The sequence below is a fragment of the Sinohyriopsis cumingii genome, chromosome 8 (assembly GCF_028554795.1).
Source record: "Sinohyriopsis cumingii isolate HCF-2022 chromosome 8, ASM2855479v2, whole genome shotgun sequence".
Taxonomy (NCBI): domain Eukaryota; kingdom Metazoa; phylum Mollusca; class Bivalvia; order Unionida; family Unionidae; genus Sinohyriopsis; species Sinohyriopsis cumingii.
In genome coordinates this window covers 24550240-24564864 of record NC_142968.1, presented here as the reverse complement: position 1 = coordinate 24564864, position 14625 = coordinate 24550240, and the positions used below count along the sequence as shown (strand labels likewise).

General features: G+C 33.7%; 1 protein-coding gene across 1 annotated transcript in view; it reads left to right on the top strand.

Moving 5' to 3' along the window:
* Window positions 1–14424, top strand: part of LOC149793155 (calpain-5-like) — a 91408-nt gene extending 76984 nt beyond the window's left edge. Inside the window, exons 17-20 of the mRNA XM_089967084.1 lie at window positions 1521–1619; window positions 3813–4009; window positions 9212–9333; window positions 11546–14424. Coding sequence (XP_089823210.1) covers window positions 1521–1619; window positions 3813–4009; window positions 9212–9333; window positions 11546–11559 — 432 coding nt within the window. The 3' untranslated portion in view covers window positions 11560–14424. The remainder of the gene's footprint in view (window positions 1–1520; window positions 1620–3812; window positions 4010–9211; window positions 9334–11545) is intronic.
* Window positions 14425–14625: the final 201 nt, after the last annotated feature.

The window sequence follows — 14625 nt, the reverse complement described above, 5'->3', positions numbered from 1 at the left end:
ATGTCCCACCCAGTCACGTTATCCTGACACCAGACCACCAGTCCTAACACAAACCTCTTAACTCTGAGTGCCAAGCTAGGCAACTGCTAGTACCATTTTATAAGTCTATGGTATGACTCGGCCTGGGTCAGAACCCGTTACCTTCCGCATCCGAGGCGGACGCTCTGACCACTTAGGCGTCCATCGCGATCAGAAGGAGATTTCAAAATTTATACAGCGATATAGAACCATTCTTCGTCTTTAGAACATATCCAGCTAAGCTTGTAAGGCTGATCTGGCACGTATTATGTATATGCAATCTGTATTTCCTTATCGCTTGCCCGAATTGTTTGTGTTTCACGCATGTCTACTGATGGATATTCTTAGTTGCACCAAATGGAACTCGATATGATCTCAGTTCGTGTTCATTTCATTTTAAGAGAACCGTGGTAGCTCAGTTGGTATTGCGTCAGGCTCGTAACCCAAAGTTCGATGTTTTGATCGCGATTCATGTCAGCCCTGGTATAAATGTCTTGGTGCGACCTTAGGAAACAAACAGAGTACCCATTTCCTCTGCACGATATAGACCATAATATGTTAAATCTGCAATAAAAACAAACCAATTCCATTTACATTGTAGAAAAAAACAAATATGTATCTATTTCAAACGATTGAAAGAGGAGATAAATAGAAACAGCAACTCTATTTTGCCCTGGTTCAGAGGGAAAAACACCTCATTAAGTATGGAGTATGAATACATCTTGACCTGAAGGCCCTGACGTATCCCTATGTATCAAACAGCGGCTGACATGAATCAATACAAACAACTACGAGTTTGCTTTGAGGGTAGATGCAATGGTCTATCAATAGTATTGTTGTTGCAACAATCACAGTACCAACGAATTACCTGGTGTGCAGGTTAGATGGCTCATGTCGGAAATTTTATTTTATACCTCATACACTTTTCCACATAATGAAATGTGATATGCAGGTAATTAAGGCGAGCAAGAAATATATTTATCCACCTAGTCAATGTTTAGTGCCCATTCCCACTCCAAGGAGAAATAAAACCTCATAACATCATGTCCCTAACTCCACTCCGCCAAGAAGATAAAAAAATGGTCTGAACGTTGATCATATTTGCTTTTGTACATTACAATTCCGCCACTGAAGGCATTCGCCTCGTCAATATTAAGAGAAAAACAAGTAAAATCAGCGCACATTGTGGATAGTAAAGGTATGCTTATTTCATAAGAGTCCAGTCAAAATGCATATGTCATGGCTGATGTAACTGTGAGACGTAGTTAGGAAACATCGTAATTAGTTGACAAATTCCATTTCTATACATAATGTGAGATTCTACTTACCATTGTTCAATATATGTTGATTATTTGTAAAAACTCCTGATAATTTTGTCAGTAGTATGATTTGTGAAATCATTCGACTCCTAGAGTTGATTTTCAAAATGGAATCATTTTATAATATGAGAATATTTCAAATGATATACATGAAGTCACGTAATCAGTTTTGTTTGTTGGCAGTTCATGGTTGATATCGGCAGTCAGCGGGATAAGATCATGGTGTCACTAGAGCAACAAGATGGACTAAAGCTGAACGAAATTGGATTTCAGATCATGAAGGTAAATAATGGCGGAATAGCTCAGTTACAGAGAGGACCAGTAATGCTACATCTTTAGTTGTTTGATTCATTGGTGTCCATTTGGGTGAGTATACGGTATCATGGTTAAGAAACATTAGACATTACATTAACCACCGTATTCGGTACATTCATTCAAACTGCTAATTGTGACACAATCTGCACAAGGATTGCCAAACCTATATGATAGTTATAGATTACTGCATCTCTATGGGAAAATATGAATAAGGTTGTGTTGTTGTTTTTTTCTCTTCAGAATAATACTGAACAACCTCTGAGACTGAGAAATATTATTCCGAGAGAATGAGTTCATATTTTTACTACAAATGCAGTGACCTTTTTATGATATACTCATTTTGCTATTCTACATAAGGCTTCATTAGAAAAATACATTACAAGACACAAGGTTATTCAATTTATACTGTATTAAAAAATACATACACAACCGTAGATTCGTCAATACACAATAACAATATATATATATATATATATATATATATATATATATATATATATATATATATATATATATATATATATATATATATATATATATATATATATATATATATATATATATATATATATATATATATATATATATATATATTAATGCGTTCATAGCACCGCCGAAGCGACCTTTGAACTTCTTCGCGCGCTCGATAATAGTTTGAACATTTTTTGTCGTTTTGGTTTAATTAAAATGGAAATTTAGGGTCATACTGTGAATGAATGAGCATTGAAACAATTTTTCCGTTTGGCTTGGAATGGACAAATTTTATTTTTATGTTGATCCAACTCAATTCGGCTTTTCTGATTATGATGGACTGGATTATTTGGTAAATTAGGTGCAGATTTCAGTTGGAAACGGTACTCGAAATTCCAGTACAGTTTCAGTGTCTCTTAGGTTTTGCAGGACATCTGATTCCGATTTGTAGAACTAAATAAGAAAGTACATTTTGAGGAAATTCATGATGCATACATGTAAATATATGTATTACCATTCTTATTACCAGCTACAGAAGACATATGTTTATGCCCTGTCACTTGCATCTCACTGTTGGAGGGACCCCAGTTATGACCTGTATCATACAGTGTGCGTTTCCTATCGCTAGCCTAACACTGTATCAAAATAGTTACACGTGGAAAATTGCAAAGCAGCTGTTGTGTGACAGTCCATTTAGCCAGCAGAAATAATGTTTTTGTTGTATTAGCTTATTGGCCCTATTTTGACAGACTTGTAAAATGGTACTTCTCTGATAGATATGCGATAGCCCTTCGCGTCAATATGCTTTTATACGCTATATTTGTAAAGACCCTAAAGGGCACTGGTCATAGTCTGCACCATTCTATTTGCGAAAAGTTACAAACATTTCTGCTAAATAACCGTTTCAATGATCAGAACAGAACAATATTTTTCAATAAATGCGTCTCTCACGTTTGTTGATAAAATTACGATATCACGTTCATTTGTAGGCTTCTTTCAAAGTTTCGTTTCTAACAACCAACTCGTCCACATCGTTCACTGTATCATCTATACTTTCAAATGGACAAAATATTTTGTTTAGTTCATTCACAAACAAATTTGATCAACCAAAACCTAAATCCTCGACTAGATTAGTATACATGGTTTGCTTACAAAGTAGTTCCTAATGCACTATACTATTTTAGGCACACGTCACGTGCACGTGTGTGCAATATGACGGTATTCAGTATCGTAACATACTGACCAATTTTTGACAATGTAAAGTTAACGAAGACAAAACATTTCATCTAATGATTTCAACTAAAGTGAGCATTGTATGTCATTATCATTGTCGTGTTTAACAGAGCATTATTTGAGAGTATTTTAAACATTTTACGAAGAAAACCTGGCATTATTGTGGTTTGCCATAGTGCAGTTGGATATCTACTTTACTACGAAAATACCCTGAATTTTTACGTTGCTTGCATTTTATTTTTGATTTATCGCTTAAGATGTCACCTAACGGAGATTTATAGTTTAAAGGCTGACCAAGTTTATACTAATGTGTACTGAAATATAATAGTAAAACCACGATGGCGTTTCTTTCATCAGTCCTCGAGGCTTGTAGCTATCTAATGTGGCAAAATATGAAATGTTTCTTTTTCTTGAGATTAGCATTGTAGATATGTCATGTGTTTGTAATTATTTCAGGTGGAGGAAAACAATCAATACAGAGTCCACATCAGCAGAAAGTTGACGTACGAATCGGATTACATGCAATCCAGAAGCATATTCGGCACCACGGAGCTAAAGAAAGGGCGCCACGTCCTAATACCGACCACAAAGGATCCCGGTGACTTCGGTAGATTTATCGTGAGGCTATATACGGGGAATTCAGTATCGTGGAAGTGAGTAAAAATGTTTTAATTGTGAACATTATTCATTGACATCGATTGTGCATTGACTTATTCAAAGCCACTGTCATATATATGTGTGTATATATATATATATATATATATATATATATATATATATATGTATATGTATATATATATGAAGTTCTATGTGACTCCCTGTTAGTCGTTGGGGTGGGATGCTCCCAATATTTATTTGAATTACTGAGGAATTCCCACCCTGGCTCGTTTTGTAGGAAGTGAAATTAGTGATAGAGAGAGGTAAAGCTCCGAGCCCCCAGTCAGTAATATCGACAATTAAAGTATTAAGAACACAAAGGTGAAACCCAAAAGAATAACAATTTAATACAAGTTAAACGATATTAATTTCTCAACCAATCTACTTCCTCTCGACCATGTGACAACCTATTTCATCACGTGATTTTACTGAGATGGCTTTCCCCTGTACTTGATTTCTACTCATCTGAGTTTACTACGCCAATTGCTTTCCTCCTTCCGACGTTCTCCGATTCTTCCTGTCCTCTTCCCCTTTTGTCTTCCTTTCTCCTCTTCCTTTTCTTTCTCTCCTTCCTTCAACGAAGCTTGTTCCCCGCCTAATTCTATTCTCTATTTCTCCTTCCGGCGTTCTCCGCCTATTTCTCTCCTGTCTCTCTGAGACTCGGGACTTCACTACTCTGTCCCCAAAAGCTTCCTACGAAAAACACAAGGACGTTAGTATTTGTGTTAGCCATCTCGCTCACACTAATCAACAATCAATCAATCATCAGATCAAGGTTATCTACATCTTTGGTCACGCATTCGTGCACATCGAAAAACACACACGTTCTTATAGAAACAACGTTGCAATAAGAGCGGTATCCTACTTATCATACAGAAATCACTAAATTGCGTCACATCAATATATATATATATATATATATATATATATATATATATATATATATATATATATATATATATATATATATATATTCTTAATCTCATTATTCTCAACACTATCACAATAATCCGACGCATTTCTGTACATTACACTCCCACAAGTGTACACAAATATTCAAATATCCATATTATTTAAATTTACACACTGCAACCATTTTACAAGCTACCATTTAATTCACAATGGCAAAATCTAGAATATCACATGAATAAATACACTAGTTTACTACGAAGTAACTAAATAGCGAAATACAATATTAATTCTGACGAGCGAGCAATCTACATAATCATAGCTCATTTCTCAAGTACGCATGTAAATTAAACAATACAAGCGTAATTCTACGCGCTAACGATTCTAGTAAGTAAATATACATACTGCACTTAATTACAATTACAATGCCGTAACATTCTGCAACAATCGAGCAAATAACTCACTGACCTTTACGAAGCTTTCTGTCCTTAGAATGTACTAAGAGTTTTCCCGCCAAATCACGAGTGGCTCCCTCGGAGTGAATATATTCTGCTTTACCAGTACGACGGCTTACAAATCGCTAATTCGTTATCAGTTTAAATGACTGTTAAGTTCTGATTCGAATTGATGGCCCCACCCTTCCTCAATTCTGATTGGATATCAATTCTACCCCCAGTCGGTGCAATTTAACAGACGAGCCTCAGGCCATCTGTCAAGCGGAGAGATTTACAATAGCATCGAGGGTCCTTTGTTCTTAGAACAAAGCTTTTAACATCTATATGCGAGCGATAACACCTAACGAAGGGTTCTTGTACAAACAAAATCGCCGTAACAGTGCAGGGTCGACATACTCATTGCGCTAACCCATTCCTTTGTTCCTGACTTACGTAATCGCGGCAGGCAAACGTGACAATATATATATATATATATATATATATATATATATATATATATATATATATATATATATATATATATATATATATATATATATATATATATATATATATATATATATATAATAACATGTAATTTTAAGCTTTGGTTCCACTGGTATATCAAACTGTGATCCACCCATGGCGCAATAATACGAATATATAAACATTCTCGCGACCGTGTGCAGCTGATTCTAGAACATTTCCACATATTAATCATTAATGACGTATAAAATAACAATAAAAGGTATTAATAATCCCCGTTTTCTAAATGAATTTAATATGTTACACATTTTCATCGCAATCCTTTCTGCTTACCGTCTCCCTTCCCCTCTCATGCATAACAGACAAACCACGCAGAAATGTGGAGTGACAGAGAATAGGAATTGGGGTTGGATTGAAACCTTGAAATAGAAATTACACCAAGTATCCTTACAATAATATGGTTCGTCGTGATGGTATGTGTGCACTTTCCTTAGGATTTATCTACAGTGTTTATCAATGATACAAAGTTGCCAAACATATCGACATTATACGGTAATTCTCCGTTACGTGGTACACATACTGTGATGGATTTAATGTTTTGTTCTTGTTTATGAAACATATTATAATGTTACAAAAATCGATTATATTAATTAAATATAGAAATGTCAGATGGCCCCCCTCTCTCTCTCTCTCTCTCTCTCTGAATCGTCCTAGCACGATACGGGCTAAAATCTATGAAATGATGAGCGTAGATGATTTTTGTTTGTGTCATCCCACTATGTATCTAGACTTACGAATGATGGTAAAAGTTCAGTTAAACCGACCAGAGAGAGAGAGAGAGAGAGAGAGAGAGAGAGAGAGAGAGTTTTATAGTCTTTAGAAATGTTACTCAAAGCAGAATGATTTAGATGAACTGTCAGTATATTAAAATATTTTAATTACCTCTTGTTTGTTCGTCATTTTGCTTTGTTTATATTCCACGCTAATTTCCATACGCCAGTACGCGAATGCCTGACAGTTCAAGTTCAGATTACAAAAAGCTATCCGTGTTTGTAGTGCAATACTTTCTTCATAATAACCATATTTCATGTTTAAATCATGAGTGTGTCTTATATTGATTTTATGGGGCGATGTGAAGCGGTGAATGAAAGGAAAGAACGCGCTATTTAAATTGGAATGCATTCTTGACGGAATAAGCTGATTTGACGGAAGAAAGGACGAAATTGGAATTATCAGGATTAAATGACAATGGTTATGTATTTATCGATGTGTAAATTTTACCTAATCACTCACAAAAATTACATAAAGTCCTTCGGACTTTATTTACTTTGTGAGTGATTAGGTAAGATTTACACATCGATAAATACCCAACCATGATCATTTAATCCTATATTATATACATTTTTCAATGGTGTTAAGTCACATTGGTGGAGATGGTAGTTTTACCATTTGAAAACTTTATTCAGTCTTTGAATAATGGTCTCATAAATATTTGTTTTAATTTGTGTGCAAGTGGATATATTCACCATACCACGAACACCATGTTTTTTAATAAAATAAGCAAACAAAATTAAAATAAAAAAATAAAATAAAAGAAATTACTATTGAAAACGCCAATGACCCATTATGTGTTTCGTTTAGTAGCCTATGAGTATTGATTTATTTCAATAGTTTGTAAGTCCTCCACATATTTCTCGAATCTTGATTTGTATCCCTCAGCGGCCTCAAAATATATTGGTCCCGTTCCCACGCTATTAGTATTGTTGTTGTGTATGGCTGGGGTGACTGAGGTCATGGTGTGCTATGTGAGGGAATTTATCAATCTCTGTCGTTCTATTTCATTTTCAGCGTTTGCAACATCAATCGCATTATTGTCAAATCCAATGCTATTATTTCTTTTAACTCCTTGTCATCTAATTGTTCAAGAAACTCCTCAGAAAATTGCAAAATCGGTAATTTTTCACGACTATGTAGCAGACGAACACCAAATTGTAAACTATGCATTTCAATCAAAGAATATTTGAAAAAGTATGAAAAGGTAAAATTTATATTTATTTGCTGAATACAAAATTTAAAAGATGAGACAGTCGTTTCATAATGACGTGTCTGCAATGTTTATTTATACTGGAAACAGTACACAAACCGAAAGAAGTCCCAAAAATTCTCCATGTGTAAAAAAGTTCAGATCAGTATCACGTGACCGTTTACAGCCAATCGTATTGCAGAAAATCCATTTCTTTTACAAAAATTGAATTATATATACATATCTGTGTGTTTAGATCTGCAATAAAGAATAAAGATATGAAAACGAGCCTAATTTTTTTCACATGAAAGAATCACATCTTTCCCATTTACGCCATAATGGCAAATACGGGGTAATGGTTTACACAGAAACATATGTCATGAACAATTAAAGGAAGAAAATTCAATGATAATTACGTAATCACTTGTTAAGCAACGAAATTACAGACTGAGCCATTGTCCATCAAATAAAATACGTGTTCTCTTTTACAAGTGTTCAGTATGCGAAATATGTACATACGACGATTGAGACATATCAGGAAATATTACAAAAAAGGCCTCACATATTTTTAGACTATATGCTGATCCAAATTACAATGAAAGTAGTGAATTAAATATTGTTTGTAGCCAGGAAAACTTGTACAGCAACGTTGCTGCAATATTATTTATGAAAGAAAGACTAGTAGTCATCACAGCAAAATATTATATTAACTAGAACATGGTTAAATGACAGATTCGCACAACTACAAGTATTCCCTCGTCCATTTGCACATGAAGGTGTAACAGTTAAAGGACTTAACAAATGATATTTACCAGGTGACTAGCAATTAATATCTGTCTGGATTATACACACACACACACACAGATATATATATATCTATATATCGATATGCGCCTTTTTTAATTACATTAGTATTTTCTGTGGAACTATTCCAATAAGAAGTTAAACAATGATTAATCTACCTTTTCTTTTTTAAGTTACAAGGTTATACGCAGACTTTAGTTTACTACAGCTCATCCTTGTATATGCACGATGCCTTTGAAATCAGTTACTGCTTTATATCGATGTAATTTGACTAATATATATATATATATATATATATATATATATATATATATATATATATATATATATATATATATATATATATATATATATATATATATATATATATATAATGTTTTAGCTGTACATACCTGTTTTTAGTGCATTCACCATTTACTGATCATGTTTCTCCACGCATTAAGACGAAAAAAATATAGGAATTCAAATCCAGAGTTATCTGACATATATGTCTCCAAGGGGTAAAAGTTTATTTGTATTTGTTACGTTTTTGGAACTTCTAGAGAGCTTACGGAGGAATGTCCTAAAGGCAAATGCAAATGTTTAAAGAATTCTGAAGTGGCGACGCCAAAGACCGCGGTGCCCACTGGCGGCATAGAACTACCAGCGGAAGGGAAGACCACACGTGAGTTCTTGTTTTAAAAAAATGTCTTTGTTCAGTATTTATATCTAGAATCTTATCGTCGCATTATTTAACCGCGCACCTGCCGCAATACGCGTTCATGGTGCCTATGTAATCGTGCAAATGTGATCTTAAGAAATGTCACAAAGGTCATTTCTCAAATTTATTCCAGTTTTATTGTATGCAAAGTCGGATTTTTCCTTGCAGTTCTCTGAGGATCACGTCATGACGTTTTACACGCTGTTGTATTGGATACACATCCATCAATTAGTTCCTCAGAACAATCTACGGATGAGAAGTTTGCACAGTGTATAAAATGCCTATACTTACTTTACACAACAAAATAACTACGAACAAATACCGAGACGACAAAAAAGAGTGCATGACAAAAGAGAGTCGACAAAACGTTTTCTAATAATAATTTAGACAACAGCATGTTATAGAAAACATTTAGATGGATACTGATATTTTCGTTTATAATCTAATTTCTAAAATACGAGCAATGTCACAAAACGTTAAATAAAAAAACGTAATTATTATGATGATATTTTCGTTCATATTCTAATTTAAAACAACATTAACAGATAAAGTACACATCTCAGTGTTCGAAAATAAAGTTATATAGCTAAAATTGATCATTGTCATTTAAATAATTTGTCAGTGGGATCATTTCTTGCTCAAGACAAAAAAGCATTAAAAATAATACATTTTAGAAAATTGTATATTATAGACGACATTTAGAAAATTGCAGATCTTATTTTCGTTTGTGATATTCTTATTTCCAAGCAATGAAGAATGCTTCACATATTTGTGAGTATAAAAATATATAACCGAATGATGACCAATGCCCCTTAGAATCATTCCACAAGCTAGCAAATGTTGCCTTCAATCCTTTGCTCAGGTGAACATATTTCTACAGTGCAGCTTCTATCTAAAGCATTCCGAACTGCTGTCGTTCAGCTTCTATCTAAAGCATTCCGAACTGCTGGCGTTCAGTTTCTATATCATCGTGGTCTTTCTAAAGGCAAAACTACTCGATCAACTGAAAAGAAGAGGGTCATTGCGATCAACAGTGTTTCGAAATAATATATGTGAAGTATCAAATAAGTTGTTTCTACGCAGCAGACTATCACAACGCCACCATGCACATTCCACGCGTTGATGGTGAAGCGATGACTTTCTGTGCAATTTCTTCTCCTCCTTTTGATATAAGTGTCCTCCCAATAGTCGATGAGTGATGTCGTTTCTTCTTGACAAGCCTCTGTCAAATTTTCAAATGCAGAACGAAAGTAGAATGTAGGCACGAAACTCAATGCCAGCAGGATCTTCAATTTAATAGGAATTCCTTAACTTTTCTCCAGAGACACTGACCAAGGGGGAGAGACAGCCAAAATGACGACCGTCTGACAAATGTGCTTTATATCATTCTGGATAGCTTCGGCAAAATCAGCGTAACAGTTGTTGATGGCTTAAGCTCTTGGAGTGTTTTGAAAACGAATTGGTGTATTTTTTCTGCTTTGTCAGAATGGAAGGGTCAATCAATGGCAATGCTTTGTTATCAATCAAAGGACTGAATATTTTGTTGCCATGCCACAATTAAACAAGTTATCAATTGGCGATACTCTCCCGCCCTATAAGATGTAAAAGAAGATATATAACCGATATATTTAGTGTGATTCCTTTAAAATAGCCAGTTGAAACTCAACCGTTGATTAATTTATGCCGCAATTGCCACCTTTTATCATTTGTCTTTGAAATTTTAAATATATGTAGAAAGTGAGCGAGTACATAGGTATTTCGTGGATTAAGTATATAAGTACGTATAAGCAATTTGTTGTTGAAATGTACACGAACGTAAAACGAAAAATCTATATATGAAATAATTGTGTATGTGAGCATAGAAAAATATATATACAATATATTTGTTTTAAAAGCATATTTGTATAATGGAAGGACTTTTATATATATATATATATATATATATATATATATATATATATATATATATATATATATATATATATATATATATATATATATATATATATATATATAATTTGAAGCAGACTTTATTATTTTACTGAGAAACTATGAATATGAATTCAGAGATCTATTATATTTGTAATTGTAGTCCATAAAGTATTGTGCGTATAGGCTTTGTAAACCTTAAAAACCGTTTCAACATCTCTGATATTTAAAGCATGTACCGTTTCAGATCTGGAAGAGTAACGTGCTGATGGTTGACTACATAACATAATCCCTCATAGCAAGTCACGAAACAGACTAACGAGAGAAAAAAATGCGAAATGCTCGGAAAGGGCAAACATAATGATTATATCGTACCTGGAACATTAAGCATATGTGTAAGGTCTAGTTACGAACTTCAATATGAATAGGTATAGTTTGGCTAGTTGATCAATTAGTACCAGAAGTACTACTTTTAGATGAAGCCATTTTTCATGTGTTTACAGATGGCACCGACAACTTACAATTTGTCGACTTTATTGTACATGCGTAAATGAAACTCCAAAGTTTCAAATTAAGAACCGTTTACTGTATTATCTGTTTTTTGTCAAGCAATTGAAATCATTTTATATAAGTACTTATTTACACACCGTATTAGCTATTCACTTCATGTATTTTGAATGCCCCTTAGAATAGAGAAAGAGATGTAATTTTCATTTTAAGAGTTTTCTGTTTAGGACTGTGCGCTCACTGGATGGGTTCATATTATCTTGAAAGTTCTGTATCATCATTGCAAACGGAAACAAAAGAAAAACAAACCAAGAGAAAGCGGAGGAAGCAAAGGTCGGAGTAGATCATTACATTTATCATTATTTGTAAAAATACTGAGGCCAATAGCTTATGCAAAAATATTTGGAGACCTCTCATATGCATACTACAACATCAACCAATTTCATTGAAAACGATTCGCCTGATAAATATTATAAATGCTACTCATGTAATTAGTAGCCACTGTTGTTTACTGATGTATGGAGCAGAATCGACTTGTCCTTCTATTTTTCGGAAAGAAGTAGTCGTGCCTGAACACAAATGACATGTTGATTATAGATGCAACCAGTGATGGTAAAATATTTTGCAGTTTATAAGAATAATTTATTGGTACAGTTGCTTTTGTTAAAGAACGTTCTGATAGCTTACCCAGCATTCAAAATCCCGTACTAAGTTCTGCATTATTCCTCAAAAAGTGTTTTCTAGCTGAGTCTGTTTTGCACGAGAGGAAGATTTTTTGTAGCACATAAATCCAGTCATTAATAAGGCTGGCATTGAAAAAAAATGTAATTTCAGCTATTTCTATATTAAAGAATGATATAAATGGTGTCAAAAGGAGACACATTTTTATTGCCGGTAACAATGTGTGTTGAGTCTGAAATGATATTTTTATTATCAGAATGTAATATGCTTAGTAGTTGATAATTACATTTGACTGACATTGATTTTTCTAATATCTTGATCTGTTATATATTCTGACATTTATGGTTGTTTCTTTTTAAATACAAATATTGTTTAGCGCAACTACTTTGGTAATATTGGAGGGTTCTCTTACATTTACAAATGCACATATTTACTAAGTATGGTGTTCTTGGTGATTTTTGTAAAGCCATATAAATGACACGCTCATTATTTTTATACTGTGTTTCTTTTGTTTTTGAAAACAATTTTTTAACAATGATTACTTATAGAAAATAGTGTCTGTTATTTTGCTAACATTTCATGCTAGCATCTTTTAATTATTCCAAAAGACAAAAGACGCATTTGAATATAAAGTCATGATGATACACATATGTGAACTTAATTGGTACACATTTATTTTCCCCTTGTTGATTGTTATAAATGTTATGTTTAGTTGTGGGATATCTTTTTCTAATGAAAAGTTATATTATCACTGAAGGTTTGCATATTATTGATCAATCCCCTTTTAAGAGAGAGAGAGAGAGAGAGAGAGAGAGAGAGAGAATAGAGTTCTATATCATATGTCTATGTCCGCTGGGAGAGAGAGTTTGATAGTTCGAGTTCCAAATCGTTGTCTTAATCCGCTGGGAGAGAGAGAGAGAGAGAGAGAGATCTAAATTATATGCCTATGTCCGCCTGAGAGAGAGAGAGAGAGAGAGAGTTCGAGAGAGTTCCAAATCATATGTCAATATCTTCTTTATAGATGAACGTTTTATAAAAATGAGGGTCCTCTATCTTGAGACAATGATACATTAATAAAGAATTTACTATTTCAAGTATGGAGCGGCATTAACCTTATTCCTTATAGTAAAATATATGATCGCAGCATAAGATGATACACATATGTCTGCACAGTCAATATATTTCTATTTCTGACTATAGAGTAAATACCATGAAGTTGCCAGATTGCGGTAATCTTTCCAGTATAGAAAATGCACCTGAATGTTACAAAGTTGCTGAAAATATTGTTGCTTTCTAACAATCAATTCAGCTAAATTACAGACAAGCTATTTAATGCATACACATTTTATCTTCTCTTAAATTCTAACTTTTTCGTTAAAAACGGTCATCATTTAGATATCACTTCTCGACTACAGCCACATAAATAAATCGCGTGTCTCATCCAAATTTTTTATGTAGTTTTAACTAGAGGCATTGTTTGACTTTCTCGAGTACAGACATTAACGAGTTTTCAAATATGATGTTCAGTGTTAGGCCTTTCTGCTTGGATATTAATTCTTTTTGCATCACTATTCTGAACGAAATCATGAAGTATGCCTTCTGTGGCAACATGTATGTATCCGTGCAATTATTACTATGAAGATATATTGTACCAGTTTCATGTAATTCACTATTGATTTGTCCGTCCAAAGATTCCTTTATTTGAATAAGTTGTACAGATGGTTAGGTTTTGCATTTATGTGACAAACATTTAGTTTGAATTTGTCTTACTTTATTATTTGTTTCTGCAATACAAAACAAATAGTCAATACTATCGATAAGATTTTCCTTTTCATGTACATATCTACAGTGTTAGGTCATCTAATCATGTCGTGGTACCACTGTTGTGACCTATTTGCTTTTATGTGTCAGATGAATTAAAATATTCTTCTGTCTGAAGTTACAGATTCTCTCTAACGCGCGCGCACCTATGCACAGACACGCACATTAACACATCCAAACATGATCTCATAAATTCTCATGGATAATTCCTAAGAAACACCTCATTCAGTTTGAGCATTTATATGTGCCAAACAATGCTACTAAATTTGGGAACGAGTTGTCCTCAGTTCTAACACCAAAAGTTAGTCTAATTTACAG